The 14,372-nt window shown below is 34.2% G+C and overlaps 1 protein-coding gene across 1 annotated transcript; it reads right to left on the bottom strand.

Annotated features, from left to right (window-relative positions):
* Nucleotides 1-2,346: 2,346 nt before the first annotated feature.
* Nucleotides 2,347-5,274, bottom strand: LOC117125543 (protein mono-ADP-ribosyltransferase PARP12-like). The gene is made up of 4 exons (XM_033272072.1): nt 5,135-5,274; nt 4,338-4,392; nt 3,452-3,648; nt 2,347-2,845 (listed from the first exon to the last, which is right to left on the bottom strand). Exons 1-4 carry the CDS (start codon nt 5,272-5,274, stop codon nt 2,347-2,349), a joined length of 891 nt encoding a protein of 296 aa, XP_033127963.1.
* Between the last annotated feature and the right edge of the window lie 9,098 nt (nt 5,275-14,372).

Raw genomic sequence — 14,372 nt, 5'->3', positions numbered from 1 at the left:
TTTGTTTCACTTGATTTAATTTGATACATTAAAGGAACAAACAGTCAACAGAAAAATTGTTCCAGCAAACCTCTATTTTGAACACGTTCAATATTTTCCATTATTCCATTTGCAAGTGTCGTTTGGAATAAATTCTTGTAGATTTTTGTATCCTGTTTTTAGCCATTTAGCTTGTGAAAAATACTATAAGTGCTTTTTGTGGTAAATAAATGTGTGATTTTTACTTGCCCTCAGCAGTTCTTGTATAGTTTTTCGGCTTTCATCAGAGCGCTGTTCACCTTTATGCTTATTGTTGGTCGTGAATTGTGTTCGTCAGTGTAGAAAATTACAGTAGGCCTACTCCAGTTTGATTATTACAATTTATATCAATGTATCGTTTGTGTGAAAACCTCATACACAATTTGCGGCAATGATTTTTCGTGATAGAATTAGAATTCTATTATAGCGTCATCACTACCTCGAATTCCGTAGGCTATAGATAATAGATTCACATAAAAAATAAGCTGCGTGTAAGAGTAGACGTTAAAACTTAGTCCTGGTTCAGGATAGGTTTATTTCGTTGACTCTTTGTCAATTGTGTTTTCTTTTTGTTTTAATTTCAATTCATTCTACTGCCTCACTGACTTGTCTCAACATTATATTTGTTTTCCAATATCTTTCATTCCTCCCTGATATTCCTCCAATGACGTTTGTTCTGTGTTTGGTTTCTCCATTATAGTAATATATTTTTATAAAAGGTGGACTTTCATCTTTCTTCGTATAGGCCTATTTTCGTATGTGTTCGTTGCATCTTTCACCAACACTTCTCGCTGTTTCTCCTGTACAGTCCTTTTTTACCCGCTACATTGTTTTAAGTAGTGGCATACATCACTTCTCTTTGCATAACAGTTCGCCTTGCCTCCTCCCGGTTACACACGAGACATCCATCTTCTTTGCATTAGTTTTTCTTAATGCATTTGCTCTTAATGATGTCCCTAGTCTCTACCACTTTGATGTTTAGTTTACACGTTTCAGATATTCATGAAACCTCTTTTCAATTTGGCTTTCGTTTCATTACTTATGCATTAAATTAGTGAATTATAGTACCGTAATTATATTAATGAAATGAAGAAATAATAGTTACTTTCTTAATTAAGATCAGTTCTAATGATTTGAGTCGGGAAGATGTGGGATATTTTTTCTGTGATTTAGACAGTATTCTTATGAAATAGTTTGGTAAGTAGGACTAGTTGTGGTTTATTTTCCTATACAGTTATTAGTGTTTTTCCTAGACCCATGCAACTTGGCTTTGTTAGCAAAATTCTTAAAATCAACTAATCATTCATCCGCGCATTTTCAACATTAAATCTTAAAAGACGATATGCTTGACATGGAAATATTGCAACTGGTATACTGTACTTTAAGTTACATAATTATAATGTAGTGTATATACAATTAAAAGTAAATTGTAATCTACTGTATCGAAGACGGCGGACATGTCAAGCAGGACCATAAGGACACAGGGGTGGCGCCAGGATTTGCCCGACGGGGGGACTGATGCCCCCGATAAGGGGTCAGATTTCCCAAACGAAAGCAAAGTGGGCGTGGTCGAGCTTCGATTAAAAGATTTAGAAAGTGGTCCAGGGGGCGAAGCTCCCGAAAATTTCGACAATTTAGATATTACAAAAGGCTTTTTTAATCGATTTTAGAGTCTACTAATATGTAGAAAATACATATAATTTTTTTTCTCCCCGACGAATTGTGCTTTTTTTCTCCAATGGGGGGGGGGGCTTCCCCCGGCCCTCGCTGTCGCCACCCTTGTAAGGACAGCTTTGTCGCTATCAAGTGTATCGCAAAAAAAAATATTTTTAAACTTTAAAAGTTCTGTCTATCTGCAATGGTTTTTCTTGTCAGAAGATTGATATTGCTCACCAAGATTATTATTGTCCACATAATCCGTAACTTGGCACACCACCACCTTCACAATAACATTTGACAAAAAAAGGAATAGTAGCAACTTAGGCCTATAATTACTTAATGTATCTTGGTCTAAATTATATTTCTTAATTACTGGTGTAATTATAGATTTTTTTAGATCGTTAGGGAAAATTCCTGTTCAAGAGACCTATTTACGCTGGGATATCTGGGAATATCTGATCGCTGGGAAACTAGTATGAATTCGGAACTTTACGTTCTGTTTTGTATTAGACTCAGAATCGGGATAAAAATTCAAGCCCAGACGAGCTGGTACCGGCTTACCGGGTAGCTCAGACACAGAGCTTAGGGGAGGAACAAGTTATTGTACTAGTTAGTCCACACCTCGAGCGTTTTGAGACGGTATTAAGCGTTATACAGTATAAATCCAACCTACATTACATTACATGCTGCTGCTGCCACTGTTGCTATTATTATGCCAGCGACGATATCTTCAGCAGCCTGCGGACGAGTGTGACTGATGACACTGGGTACCATGACACTGTATGTTGAATATGTTATCAGATATTCCGGATATATTTGGTCGTTATTAGAAATCACAAAAATAGTTGGATTTCTTGTATCATTGACGCAAGAATCATAATTATGTGGTGGTCTTCTCATGTAGCTTTCTCCAACGGTGTAATTGCCAGCAAGAACTCGGGCTAAAAACATCCTCTTGTGATTCCATCTGTCGGCTGTTGCGTAGTTATCAGAATAACCTGCTGTGCTTGCAAAATAAGCCCCTCGGCCATAAGCGGCACCATTTCGCCTTCCGCTAAATTCGATATTAAAATTATTTCGACAAATGTCTTCAGCGTTCTGGCGTGTAGTTCCATGAAAGAGTTGGTGCTCAGCATTGTTAAAAGTTCTTCTCATGTATTCATTTTGCCTTATGAGAAAGAAAAACAATATTATTTTTGAAGAAATTTAGCAAGTGTGTGGGTGGAGGTAAGAAATTTACAACTTGCCTGCCCACTTAACCTACTCTGAATTCGATCAGTTATACACTCATTTTTACACAATGCTAATATAATTTTTTTTAAATCATTACAACGTCTGTAATTCAAAATATTATTAGTAATATCAAATTTTATTTTAAAAATTATAATAACATTTTGCACTTCGGGTATCTCCAATTAATTATTTATAGTCAATCGAACTACAGGATAGGAAGTAGCCTATTCTTAGGATATGTAGGCCTACAAATCTTAATCATCTAGAAAAAAACAGGTACTAGCACCGGCTATCGTTCAAGGGAAACATAATGAAATGGACCTTTCTGCCTGAGACAATCCCGGAGACAATATCAAAATATAACTATAAATTGACTTTTATTAGGCAATTACAGGCAGGTTTTGAGTACACTATAGGAAGTAATGGCTCCTAAAATGACAAAGCAACAGTGTGGAAGCTTCAGGCCCTGTTCTGATTGGTCAGTTGTTAAGTTTGATGACACCCGAAATGTCCATTTAAGAAGTGTGTGCTGAGGGCCTACCTATTAAATTTTGCTCGCAAATGCCTATTTTGAACACGTTCAATCTTTGTGATATCTCCGTTTGGAAGTGTCGCTTGGAACGAATCCTTTATTCTGTTGTATTCTTGACTGTCGCTATCCAGTTCTTCTAGTTGATAGGATTCAGTGTTGTAAGTCCATGGTCTACGGTGGAAATCGTGCGTGTATCTATTTTGAGCCTTAAATGCAACAACATTACATTTTTAGATATTGGTTCCGTTATTTTTTAAGTATTTGTCTTTCAAAAACATTGGTTTGAAAATACCATAGACCGACAACGAAATCTGTGGAAAATAAACATGAACAGGACCAGGTTTCGATCTAATACCTACGAAACCATTGTTCACGTCGCAATTATTCTTTTTCATGACATTCGGGGTATATCGTACGGTATTTGGTCACTTGGGCAAAAAAAATATATTACCGTAACACTATCCCGGAACCGGTGGCTAAACGATTAGACACGGGGCCCGGGGGCGAAAAACCATGGTGGGGATGAGGTGCTATAGACCCTCCATGTGTGAAAGTCCATCCATGCCGAACCCCCCCCCCCCCTCGGTATTTCGAATTCCTGGATCCGCCACTGTAGTCCTTTGCTTCATTATCCGACTATATAAATTTCATGTTGGTAGTGTAGGAATTGATATTTTATAAACCGGACATATATGAGTTGAAAACTTGGGATTATTGCTTTTATTTCCTTGGGTGTCTTCTACTAGACCATAATGCCAATGCTCTGTTAAAGCGCTGTTTATCAGTAGGATGACCCTCTAGGGCCCTTTAAATTGGGGGCCAGGGGCTTCGCCACCCGAGAGCCCATAGGTGTTACGTTAAATCCCGGACCCATCTTCCCATAGTCAGAACTTACCATTGTTACGCAATTAAACGATAACTTGGCAGAACTTGGCAAAGGCACTTTGTATCTGAAAATATAAAAATTCAGTCAAGCAACCACTTCTAATAGCCCTATGCCGTGGCAGTGCAGGTCCTACTTGTTCGTTAGAGTCCAAACATGTGGATGTGTTGCCAATGGAAATCGTGTGTACAAGTGCGGCGATTGCCCCTTAATTTTTTTATTTTTTTTTAAATTACAGTATAATTTTGTTTTTAAATAAATTTATAAAGTCCGAGTAAAATTGGAGCTATTGCTTAGAAGGATGCAACAACTGCCTCAAAGGCCTAGGAAGTTGGAGATAGTGATACATCTGCAGGAAGGTTAAGAGATAGTACCGTAATACATCTCCAGGAAGGTTGACTGTGAAAACAAAAGTTGTAGGCCTGTACGTTCCACCCACATTCAGGGGTTGGCTACTCTACTTGGTCAGTCGACGTCGGAGACTACTGACAGTGCCAAATTCCAGTGAATCCTCTGTAGTCAGAGTGCAGCGATTTTATGAAAACAGGCGTATTTTTTTTATGTATAATATTGTCCCTCGGGATTCTAACCCGACATTCTGATTACCGTTCTGAGATGCTTTAAGTTATCATTACAAAATTTACATTTACATAGGCCTATAGTGTATATGCATTTGAAGACCACCAAACCAAACACATTAAGAGTTTTTAGGTGCTTCCTTTTCGTCAATTGTTGCTCATTTCCAGTTGCTTTGTTGCCTATGCTATTTTTTGTTTAATGCTATTGATGAATAAAAGATCTTAAATTACAAGGTTTTGGTTCCTTGCACTAGTGTCTGTTTTTGTGGTTTTCCTTTTTTTTTTTTTGGTTGATGTAGTCTGCTCTCTTCTCTTTTTTCTCTATTCTTTGAATCTCCTGCTTCTTTTATTCTGTTTTTTATTACGTCCATACCTTTTGTTCTTGGAAATACTGTTCAGATATTGTGTATTTGCGTTTGCCTTATAGATCGACCAAATTATTATTATAATTTTATTTCAAATGACTTGAATTGAAACGCAAAGCTGGTAAATTTCATTGGGTTTTCCCATTTAGGCCAAGACACGATTTTTTTTAAAGGTGTAACATTGCGTAATTACGCCACAGATAGTTTCATTGTCTTAATATAGAAAGTTCAGGTTAAACATATTGTCTGTTGTGATTTATCCTCTTTATATTGCTCATATTACAATGATGATTTTAGGATAAAAAATAAGCATTGGCCAACATCACATTCTGGCTTAGGCCTATTATTTATCTAATACTTCAAACTGTAGGTCCTAATTTGATTGAAATTCTTTGAATCTCCTGCTTCTTTTATTCTGTTTTTTATTACGTCCATACCTTTTGTTCTTGGAAATACCGTTCAGATATTGTGTATTTGCATTTGCCTTATAGATCGACCAAATTATTATTATAATTTTATTTCGAATGACTTGAATTGAAACGCAAAGCTGGTAAATTTCATTGGGTTTTCCCATTTAGACCAAGACACGATTTTTTTAAAGGTGTAACATTGCGTAATTACGCCACAGATAGTTTCATTGTCTTAATATTGAAAGTTCAGGTAAACACATTTATCCTCTTTATATTGCTCATATTACAATAATGATTTTAGGATCAAAAATAAGCATTGGCAGACATCACATTCTGGCTTAGGCCTATTATTTATCTAATACTTCAAACTGTAGGTCCTAATTTGATTGACAGCTCAATTACTAACATTTTCATGACCATTAAATAGTACGTTCTTTTATCAATGATGGCATTAACGAGAAAGAAAGTTACCCGTTGTATATACAGCTATAAGCCCAAAGTGTATTTGAGTAGAATTATAGTCTGTCGTGTCTGGAAAGAAAATGACTCACTATCGATCGATTAAGTTATATCGGTGTAATGTCGTAATGTGAAGTATAATAAACATTGGGATTTACAAAATAAAAAAAATAATTTTCTATGAACCATTTTAGTAAGAAGGCCATTGTGATGCCCTATGCGCATAACGTTGATGATGATCATAATAATAATAAATTATAATTATGCCACTAATTATAAAATTTCAAGGCATATATTGAAATTAGCGCTCTCACTTATCTATTCTAAATATGTTGTACCCCCACCCCCGTTTGAAAAATTCTGGATCCGCCCCTGGCCTATAATGATTTCTCTAGAATTGACTGACATTATGGAGGGAACGTAACCATGTATACAGGCAATCGTGTCATGTATCTCCGATTTATTGTAGACTCGATTATTTGCTTATCTCGCGTGATCCTTCAAACCAGATTGATGAATGCAAAATTCTACCAGGTTTCAAATCTGATCATTCATTAATCGATATTGTACTAACGCCGTTACACAATATACGCCACATATGATGACCGGGCGTCACGAATATTCTTTTTCATGGTATTCCGGATATGTTTTGTCATTTTACAATATTAATTAATATTAACACTATCCACCGTACGGACCCATTTTCCATAGTCAGAACTTACCATTGATAAGCAATAAAACTATTATAACTTGTCGCAGTCTGGCAAATTGCACCTTGTCTGTGCAAATATAAAAATTCAGTCAAGCAACTTCGATTGTCAGTGCAACTCCTACTTCTACTTCTACTTCGTTTGTTGCAGAGCCAAACATCTGGATGTGTTGTTAATGGAAGAGCGTGTGTACACATGCGGTGCAGTGTGTATGTGTCATCCACCCCCCCCCCACCCCAAATGTATGTGCAGTATAAATATAAATAGAGATTTTTAAAAAAGTGCGAGTAAAATTGGCGCCATTGCTTAGAAGGATACAACAGCTGCGTTAAAGGCATCGGAAATTGGAGATAGTATTACCAGTACGTCTCGAGGAAGGTTGTTCCACCAGTTGATTGTTCGTGGAAAATTTAGAGTTGTAAGTTTGTCATGCCATCCACCCATATTCAGGACTACTTCCTAGGAAAGTTTTTGTTTTTTGAAGATGCTCGGAATAGTTTCAAGGTTTTTAGTCAAATTAAAATTAATACCAGCTAAGTAAGTTTGGTGCCGGGGGCCAACAAGAGGCTGCACAGCAGCCGTCTGAGTGCGGAGAACGAAGGACCTGGCAAAAACATAAGTGGATTTGATAATAAATCGGTATTCCTTATAGCCGAGAGCTTTCGGTTCAACCTTTCCGACAACTGCCGGCGACTGTCGTCGATAGGGTGAGCGATTCTATGGTTTTATGGATTCTATTGAGAACGATTCAAATGACCACTCAGCGTCGCCAATCCCCAAGCTTTATAGTAATTCTACTGCATTTTATAAAAACCAGGCGTTTTTAGTTGCTTCTTTTCGTCAGTTGATGCTCATATCAGTTTACTGAACTCTGTTTTAGTAGTGGTCTTAAATTCATTGACTTAACTTTTAAATGAAACGCGAAGCTCATCTGGTGGTAAATTCCATTGGGTTTTCCCTTTTTTATTTATTTATTGTTTTTTATTTATTTAATTCACAATCAACAGAGATAAAAACCTCCACTAACAGGTTGAAGAAAAACATATACATATAGAAGGAGACAAATAATAACTTACATCAAACAACCTTCATAATTTTAAGCTTAAACGAGGATAAACTACGGTATCATAAAGAAATATCAATTTTATCAGAACAACTTAAATTATTATATGTAACAGCTAATCTTTGGAATAAACCTCTCTTAGTTACGTCAACCCGGCCAAATGGAACATAGATTAAGTTTCTAGTACGAGTACGACTAGGAACTTTAATTTAAACAAAGATACAAGATTACAGTCAAATACAGAATTTAAACTTTTGTAGAAAAACAGCATATCAAAGACACGAATTTTGTTTTAAGGTGCAATATTGCGCAAATTATGCCAACAGATAGGCCTATGTGTCTCTATTGTTGAGGTTTAGCAATTGCTATCTATTGTGATTATCCTGGAATATTTATATACTCTTTATTAAAATCATAATTAGGATAAAAAGTGAGTATTGGCCTATTGTTAAATCTAAAGCTTCGAACTGTGGACCCATATTTGAATGACAGCTCAATTCTTAACATGATCATTAAATTAGTAAAATATCTGAAACTTCTTTAATATTGAGAAAGAAAGCTTACCCGGAGCTGTATAGGCCCAATGTGTTCGAGTATAACTGTAGTCTGTCGTGTCTTGAAAGAAAGTGACTCAACTGTCTATCGAGTCAATTATATCAGAACAATGTATTGATATAGGCCTATATAATAGACATTGGACTTTACAAAATATCAAAAATAGGCATATAACTAATTCTGAGGATATTTTTTTATGAAGCATTTTAGTAAGAAGCATTTTAGTAATGATGATGATGAGAATAATAATGATAACAATATTGATAATAATAATAATAATAATAATAATAATAATAATAATAATAATAATAAAGGATAATGAAAATGATGATAATTAATACTGAATAATATTATGATAATCAGATAATAATAAACATACTAGTAATAATTTATATTTTCTTTTCTTTTCTGACAAAGCCGCATTTATTCACAATGTTCTTTGTTAAAAAACATACACATGCACATCCAACATAAAAACTAAATTGTTATCGATCTCTTCATTCTTATTTTCATTTCCCTCTAAAAAAAAAAATTTCTCTCAAATATTTGTTGTTTTCTTAAGATTATATTCTTATATATTTTTTTTTCTATAAACCCAATCATGGATTATATCCAAGCCATTAGTAATTCGATCTTTGTATTTGTCTTGCAGATAAATTATTAAATATAAGAATGATGATGATGAAGACGATGATGATGATTATGATGATGTTAGTAATGTTTAATGTAGCTCATATTTTGCAATAAACCTCTCTGCTCTTTAATTAGCTCTCTGGAAAACACCATTCCACAGCAATACTCAATCTCATTTGTGGAGAGAGATAATGTGAATATTAAGCACATTGCTCTGAAAAACTACACAGTGTTTTAGAGCGGAAGTAGAACCAATTATATAAAAAATAATATTGGTAATTGGTAATGCAGTTAGAACCCCATTCACTCATTCAGTGGACACTCCAGTATATAAAGGGACAATATTTCGTGAAATGAGGGGAAAGACATATCTTTTAACACTACAGCCAACCCCTATTAAGGGGACGGTACACACGTACTTAGGGGACGGGGACAGCTTCCGAGTGTGCCAAATGGTCAAATCAATACATTTCCAACCCATATTAAGCGAAAACATTTTTTATTGTATCACTAAAGCACAATAGATTCAAAATAGCAATATTTCATTCAAATGTATACGTTGATTAAGCGATAAAATTAATAATTCTTTCTTTATCCTCAAAATGATTATCGGTATAGGCTGCTGTGTGTGTTAATATTTTGTAAATCATACAAGAATAGGTGCATTGACTTTTTTCACAAACTGGCTACACAAATAATAATGTTGGTGGATTTTAAAATACATAAATATTCTGTTACGCATTTAAAATTTAAAAAAAAATCAATATTTAAAAGTTAGAACATTATACGCTTGAGAGGATTACACTTTGTATGAATGGTTAAATCATTTGTTGAGAATATTAAATATAAAAGAAAAAATATGTCCTGATGGATTTACATTTACAATATTACCTTCGACATCATTTGCCAAATACAATTGTGTAATTTTTTAATTAGCCTACGTTAGAAATAACTACACATGTAACAAAAGTATACATAGTATATGAATAAAAATATAATTTAAAAAAATTTAGCAAATAACTTTAGAAACAGATGAAACGAAAAAAATTACAGATGAAATGATAAAATTGGACGTGCGAGTACAATAAACAAAAACATTATGTATTATGTGAATAAATTATATTAATTATTAAAAAATATTATTATCATCAAATTATTAAACGACTTGGCAACAGAAAATCCCTGATACCAAAGTTTTGAAAAAAGCTGAAATTAAAAGCACCTCCACCATCATCAAGCATTCGCCATCATCAAGCAGTATCAACGCGTTGGACAGGCCACGAGCTATGGACAGGAGAAAGGTCCCATGGAGAACAACGGAAAGCAACATAGACTCATGGGAAAACGCAGCAGCAATCCGTCCTAAATGCAAAGAAGGTACAAATCATTATGAAAATAATTGCATATCAAAGGCACAATTTAAACGAGCTTCAAGAAAGGAACGTTCTGCTTCTCCGTGTACTACCACTGAACACCAGTGTCCTAACTGCAAAAAAATACTTCAAAGCAAGAATTGGACTTATCAGCAGCAAAAAAGCCAAATGATGTTCGTGGTCATCTTCGAATCAAAGGACGAACAACAACAAAACGCGTTATAGATATCAATACCAATAATTTTGACATATAGTTATTTGCTATACCTGGTCATATAATTATGCTAGGCCTATTTGATGTTTAGTTTGGTATAAATGACATAACCGAATCATTTAGGCTATCTGTGAGTAATTCCAATTCATTTGAGAATTCCACTTCATTTATGGTAAGATTTGGGTAATTACATTTCATTTGGGTTTTCGTTTGGGTCATTCTGTATTATTTGGGTTTTTATTTGGGTAATTCCGTTTCATTTGGGTAGCGTATCATTTGTGTCCATATCATTTGGGTAATTCGTCGTGCTTCCGTATGGCGAAAAGCAAACATTACGCTGTATGAAAACTCATAGGATTGCCCTCTGGGTTTGATGTGAATTTGTTAAGCGGTTAATTAATAAATATATCAAATAGGCCTAATATAACACAAATGAAAGAAAATGAAAAAGAAGAGAGAGAAAAGAGAAGTAATAAGAAAAATAGAAAAAAATGGAAAGAAATAGAAGATAAAAGAGGACAACCTAGAGAGGCGATGGATTGTTTCGGCAACAGACAATGTTGTTTATTTGTAAAAAAATAAAGACAGGATGTTTCCTCGCAGACAGCCGACAGACATGGGTCAGTCAGGAACAGCCCCGGACCTGGATCTTATAGGGGCCGGGCGACTAAGGTTTTTCATATTTTTTTAATACTGTATTAAAGAATGATGAAAAATGTAATTAATTTTGGACGAATAACCGTTTAAATTAACAAATCTTTTAAAAGACAATAGATTCAGCCCAAGACCCACCAATAAATACACCACGTCACTTGACCTTACTGGGGCCCCTACAGATTAGGTCGGTGAGAATTTTACGCATATTTTGGAAATAAGGTCGGCTGTTTTGGTTTAGCAAGAAGCACAAATCACTACCTATCATGTTTGAAAATACATTTGAGTCCTTAACCATGGATTTTTAGTGACTTTACACAACAAAATGCATTGGGTGAGTGATGATTGGAAATATATTCTATAGTATTAGAGAGAAAAATTACAATAAATCTCCACGACCCTATTTCTAAATAGCTTTTTGTCTTCACACTGAGCAAGTTCAGATGATGGCCTTAGTCCTATAATTGAGCGGGAAAATAGTCTAATTTATATTTAAATTTGGTAGTTTTTAAGCTTAATCATTTGTATAATTATTTCTAATGTACTCTATTTTGACTGCATTTGTCTCTTTGGTAAAGCGCATTGAACAGTATTAATTGAAAATGCGCTATTTATTATTATTATTATTATTATTATTATTATTATTATTATTATTATTATTATTATTATTATTATTATTATTATTATTATTATTATTATTATTAGTATTAGTATTATTATAATTATTATCATTATTATTAATAATATTATTATATAAGCACGATATAATATTTCTCCTACGAGATCTGAACCCAAGACCCTCAGGTTACCGTTAAGTATTTCAACTAATCTAGCCAAGCCAATCTTGTATAATCCCTTGAATTTTTCCATTAGGCCAAATCCAATTTGGGAAATACGGGTTTTCTAACAAAAGAAAAAATTATATTTAAATATATTGATAGAATTGCTGTTATTATTGTCTTACACAATACCTTGAGAAAAATGGCCGATCCTAACTAAAATTTCAAGAGGGCATAGAAACTTGGCCCCGTATTTTGTAGAGCATCCTATCGATGATTTTGAACCGATTGTAGGCCTATCAATGTTTTCTCAAAATATAGTTTAGCTGTTGTCTGTAGCTATACTTTTCAAGGATAGAATTTGAGAATCTGTCTTATAGGAAAAAATGCTAGGCTCACTTAAGCTAGTGATTGTTTTTATAATATTTGTTCTTTTTTAAATGGCTGTTTATGTCCGTCATACTGTAGAGTGGCGAATGCAGGAATTATGGGCCCAGAGAGGGACTTTATAGATAGAGGGTCTATATTGCCTCAGCCCCACTATGGTTGGTCCTGAGGGAAAAGCATTTTCTCATTTTTTTTGTTAATTTTGAAAATGGGGGTGGGGGAGGGAGGGAGGCTGCCTCCCACCAGCTCCTGAATTCGCCACTGTTGTATTTTGATTTATTTTCTTATATTTTAATTAAAATAAATTCCTTATAATCAGAGTTCAAGTCCACTTAATTGTTATCTGAATTTCTTTTAATAATAATCGTAATGAACGATTTTTTTATAGGCCTTCAACCAAGCCTCTAATTTGCGTACATTACATTGTGTCTCTTCAGGGCCGTCGAAACCGCACCGGCTTTGACCGGACCAATTTTTCTCAATCCTATTACTTAGTTTAATAAATATATAATGATACCTATATTATGTAACTGTTAATATTATGTGAATGTTAATATTAATGTTATATATTTATCAAAAAATCCACCATGCGCTGGTTTTTGTATTGCCTATGTATATTTCAATTGTTTTCACAATTCTTAAATTTAGTGATTAAGATTGATTTTGAACATGTTTAGAGGTACAAATATAACATATTAATGAAGTGTATAACATTTTGGGTGTTGGGACCGGAAAAACAGCCACCAAGACACAAAGGTATAATGGTCAAGCTGGCCCTAATTATTTGCAATCAAAATTTAAACTCTTAAAGTGAAGGACATTCATTTTTTATTCTAGGTTAGTACTGTTGCCTGGTAAAACACCTTTCCTTTCACAAGAAAATACACTCACGATGCTTACATAAACTAAATCTCAATATGAGGTTTAGGGAGGGAATGGTCGTTAAAAAAATATCCTGCAACACTGAATCCAGGACCCTGGGATTGAAAGGCAAGCATCTTACCACCAAGCTATTCAACTCCCCTATTCAACTCCACACCTGTCTGATAACATCCAAATTATGGTGAAAGCATGCTTGTACTACTGTATATCGTTGACACATCGTCGCCAAAAACATCTTCTAAAATATTTAATTTTGGAATACTGTGTTTCTTCTAAGTTTGGAAAATGTAACATATAGGTAAGTAAAGCGTGTACTATGCCGTACTGTAGTTGAACAAGCCTGCATGCCTACATGCCTACATGGTGTTAGCTTTAATTGCGGCATCCATTGTTGACGTGTTGTTGTTCAGCCCTAAATTGTTATCAGACCGTGCTCTAAAATCGGTTTGTAGAGAGTTCTTTTTATTTATTTTGTAGACAACATAGCAAATCTTAAAATTGAGTCATAATAAAATGGCATTAAACTTAAATGTCAGCGTGAAAAACAATAGAGCTAAAGATTTGTTGTGTAATGACATTCCGTATAGTTTTTGTAGTAGGCACAATGTTTTGCAACCCACACTCATGAATGTAAATCCGAGTACTGTAAAATTAAGTAAAATCATTTAAATTAATTTGGTAAAGTGTAATATTATTTATATAGTTACTTTAAAAAAATCCGTAAATTGCGCTTTAATTTAAATAGGCCTATAGCAATCGCATAAATATACAAATTCAGGAACATAGAATACAGCATAAAGTGATCTTAATGCTGTTAATGTTCAAAATTGTTGTATACGTATACATTTTAATATATTTCCTAAACTGTATGCATTTTTGTTGTTGCTAAATATTCTATACCGATATATATCTGTCTCTTATACACATCTAGATGTGTATCAGACACAGGATTAGTAGAGTGAAAAACGAATGAGTCCTCCATTTC

This window comes from Anneissia japonica, unplaced genomic scaffold (assembly GCF_011630105.1).
Source record: "Anneissia japonica isolate Jap-2015-1 unplaced genomic scaffold, ASM1163010v1 scaffold466_len1169948_cov191, whole genome shotgun sequence".
NCBI classification, from domain to species: Eukaryota; Metazoa; Echinodermata; class Crinoidea; order Comatulida; family Comatulidae; genus Anneissia; species Anneissia japonica.
Note: the sequence above shows the minus strand (reverse complement) of the source record. Positions and strands in the feature narration are given on the sequence as shown.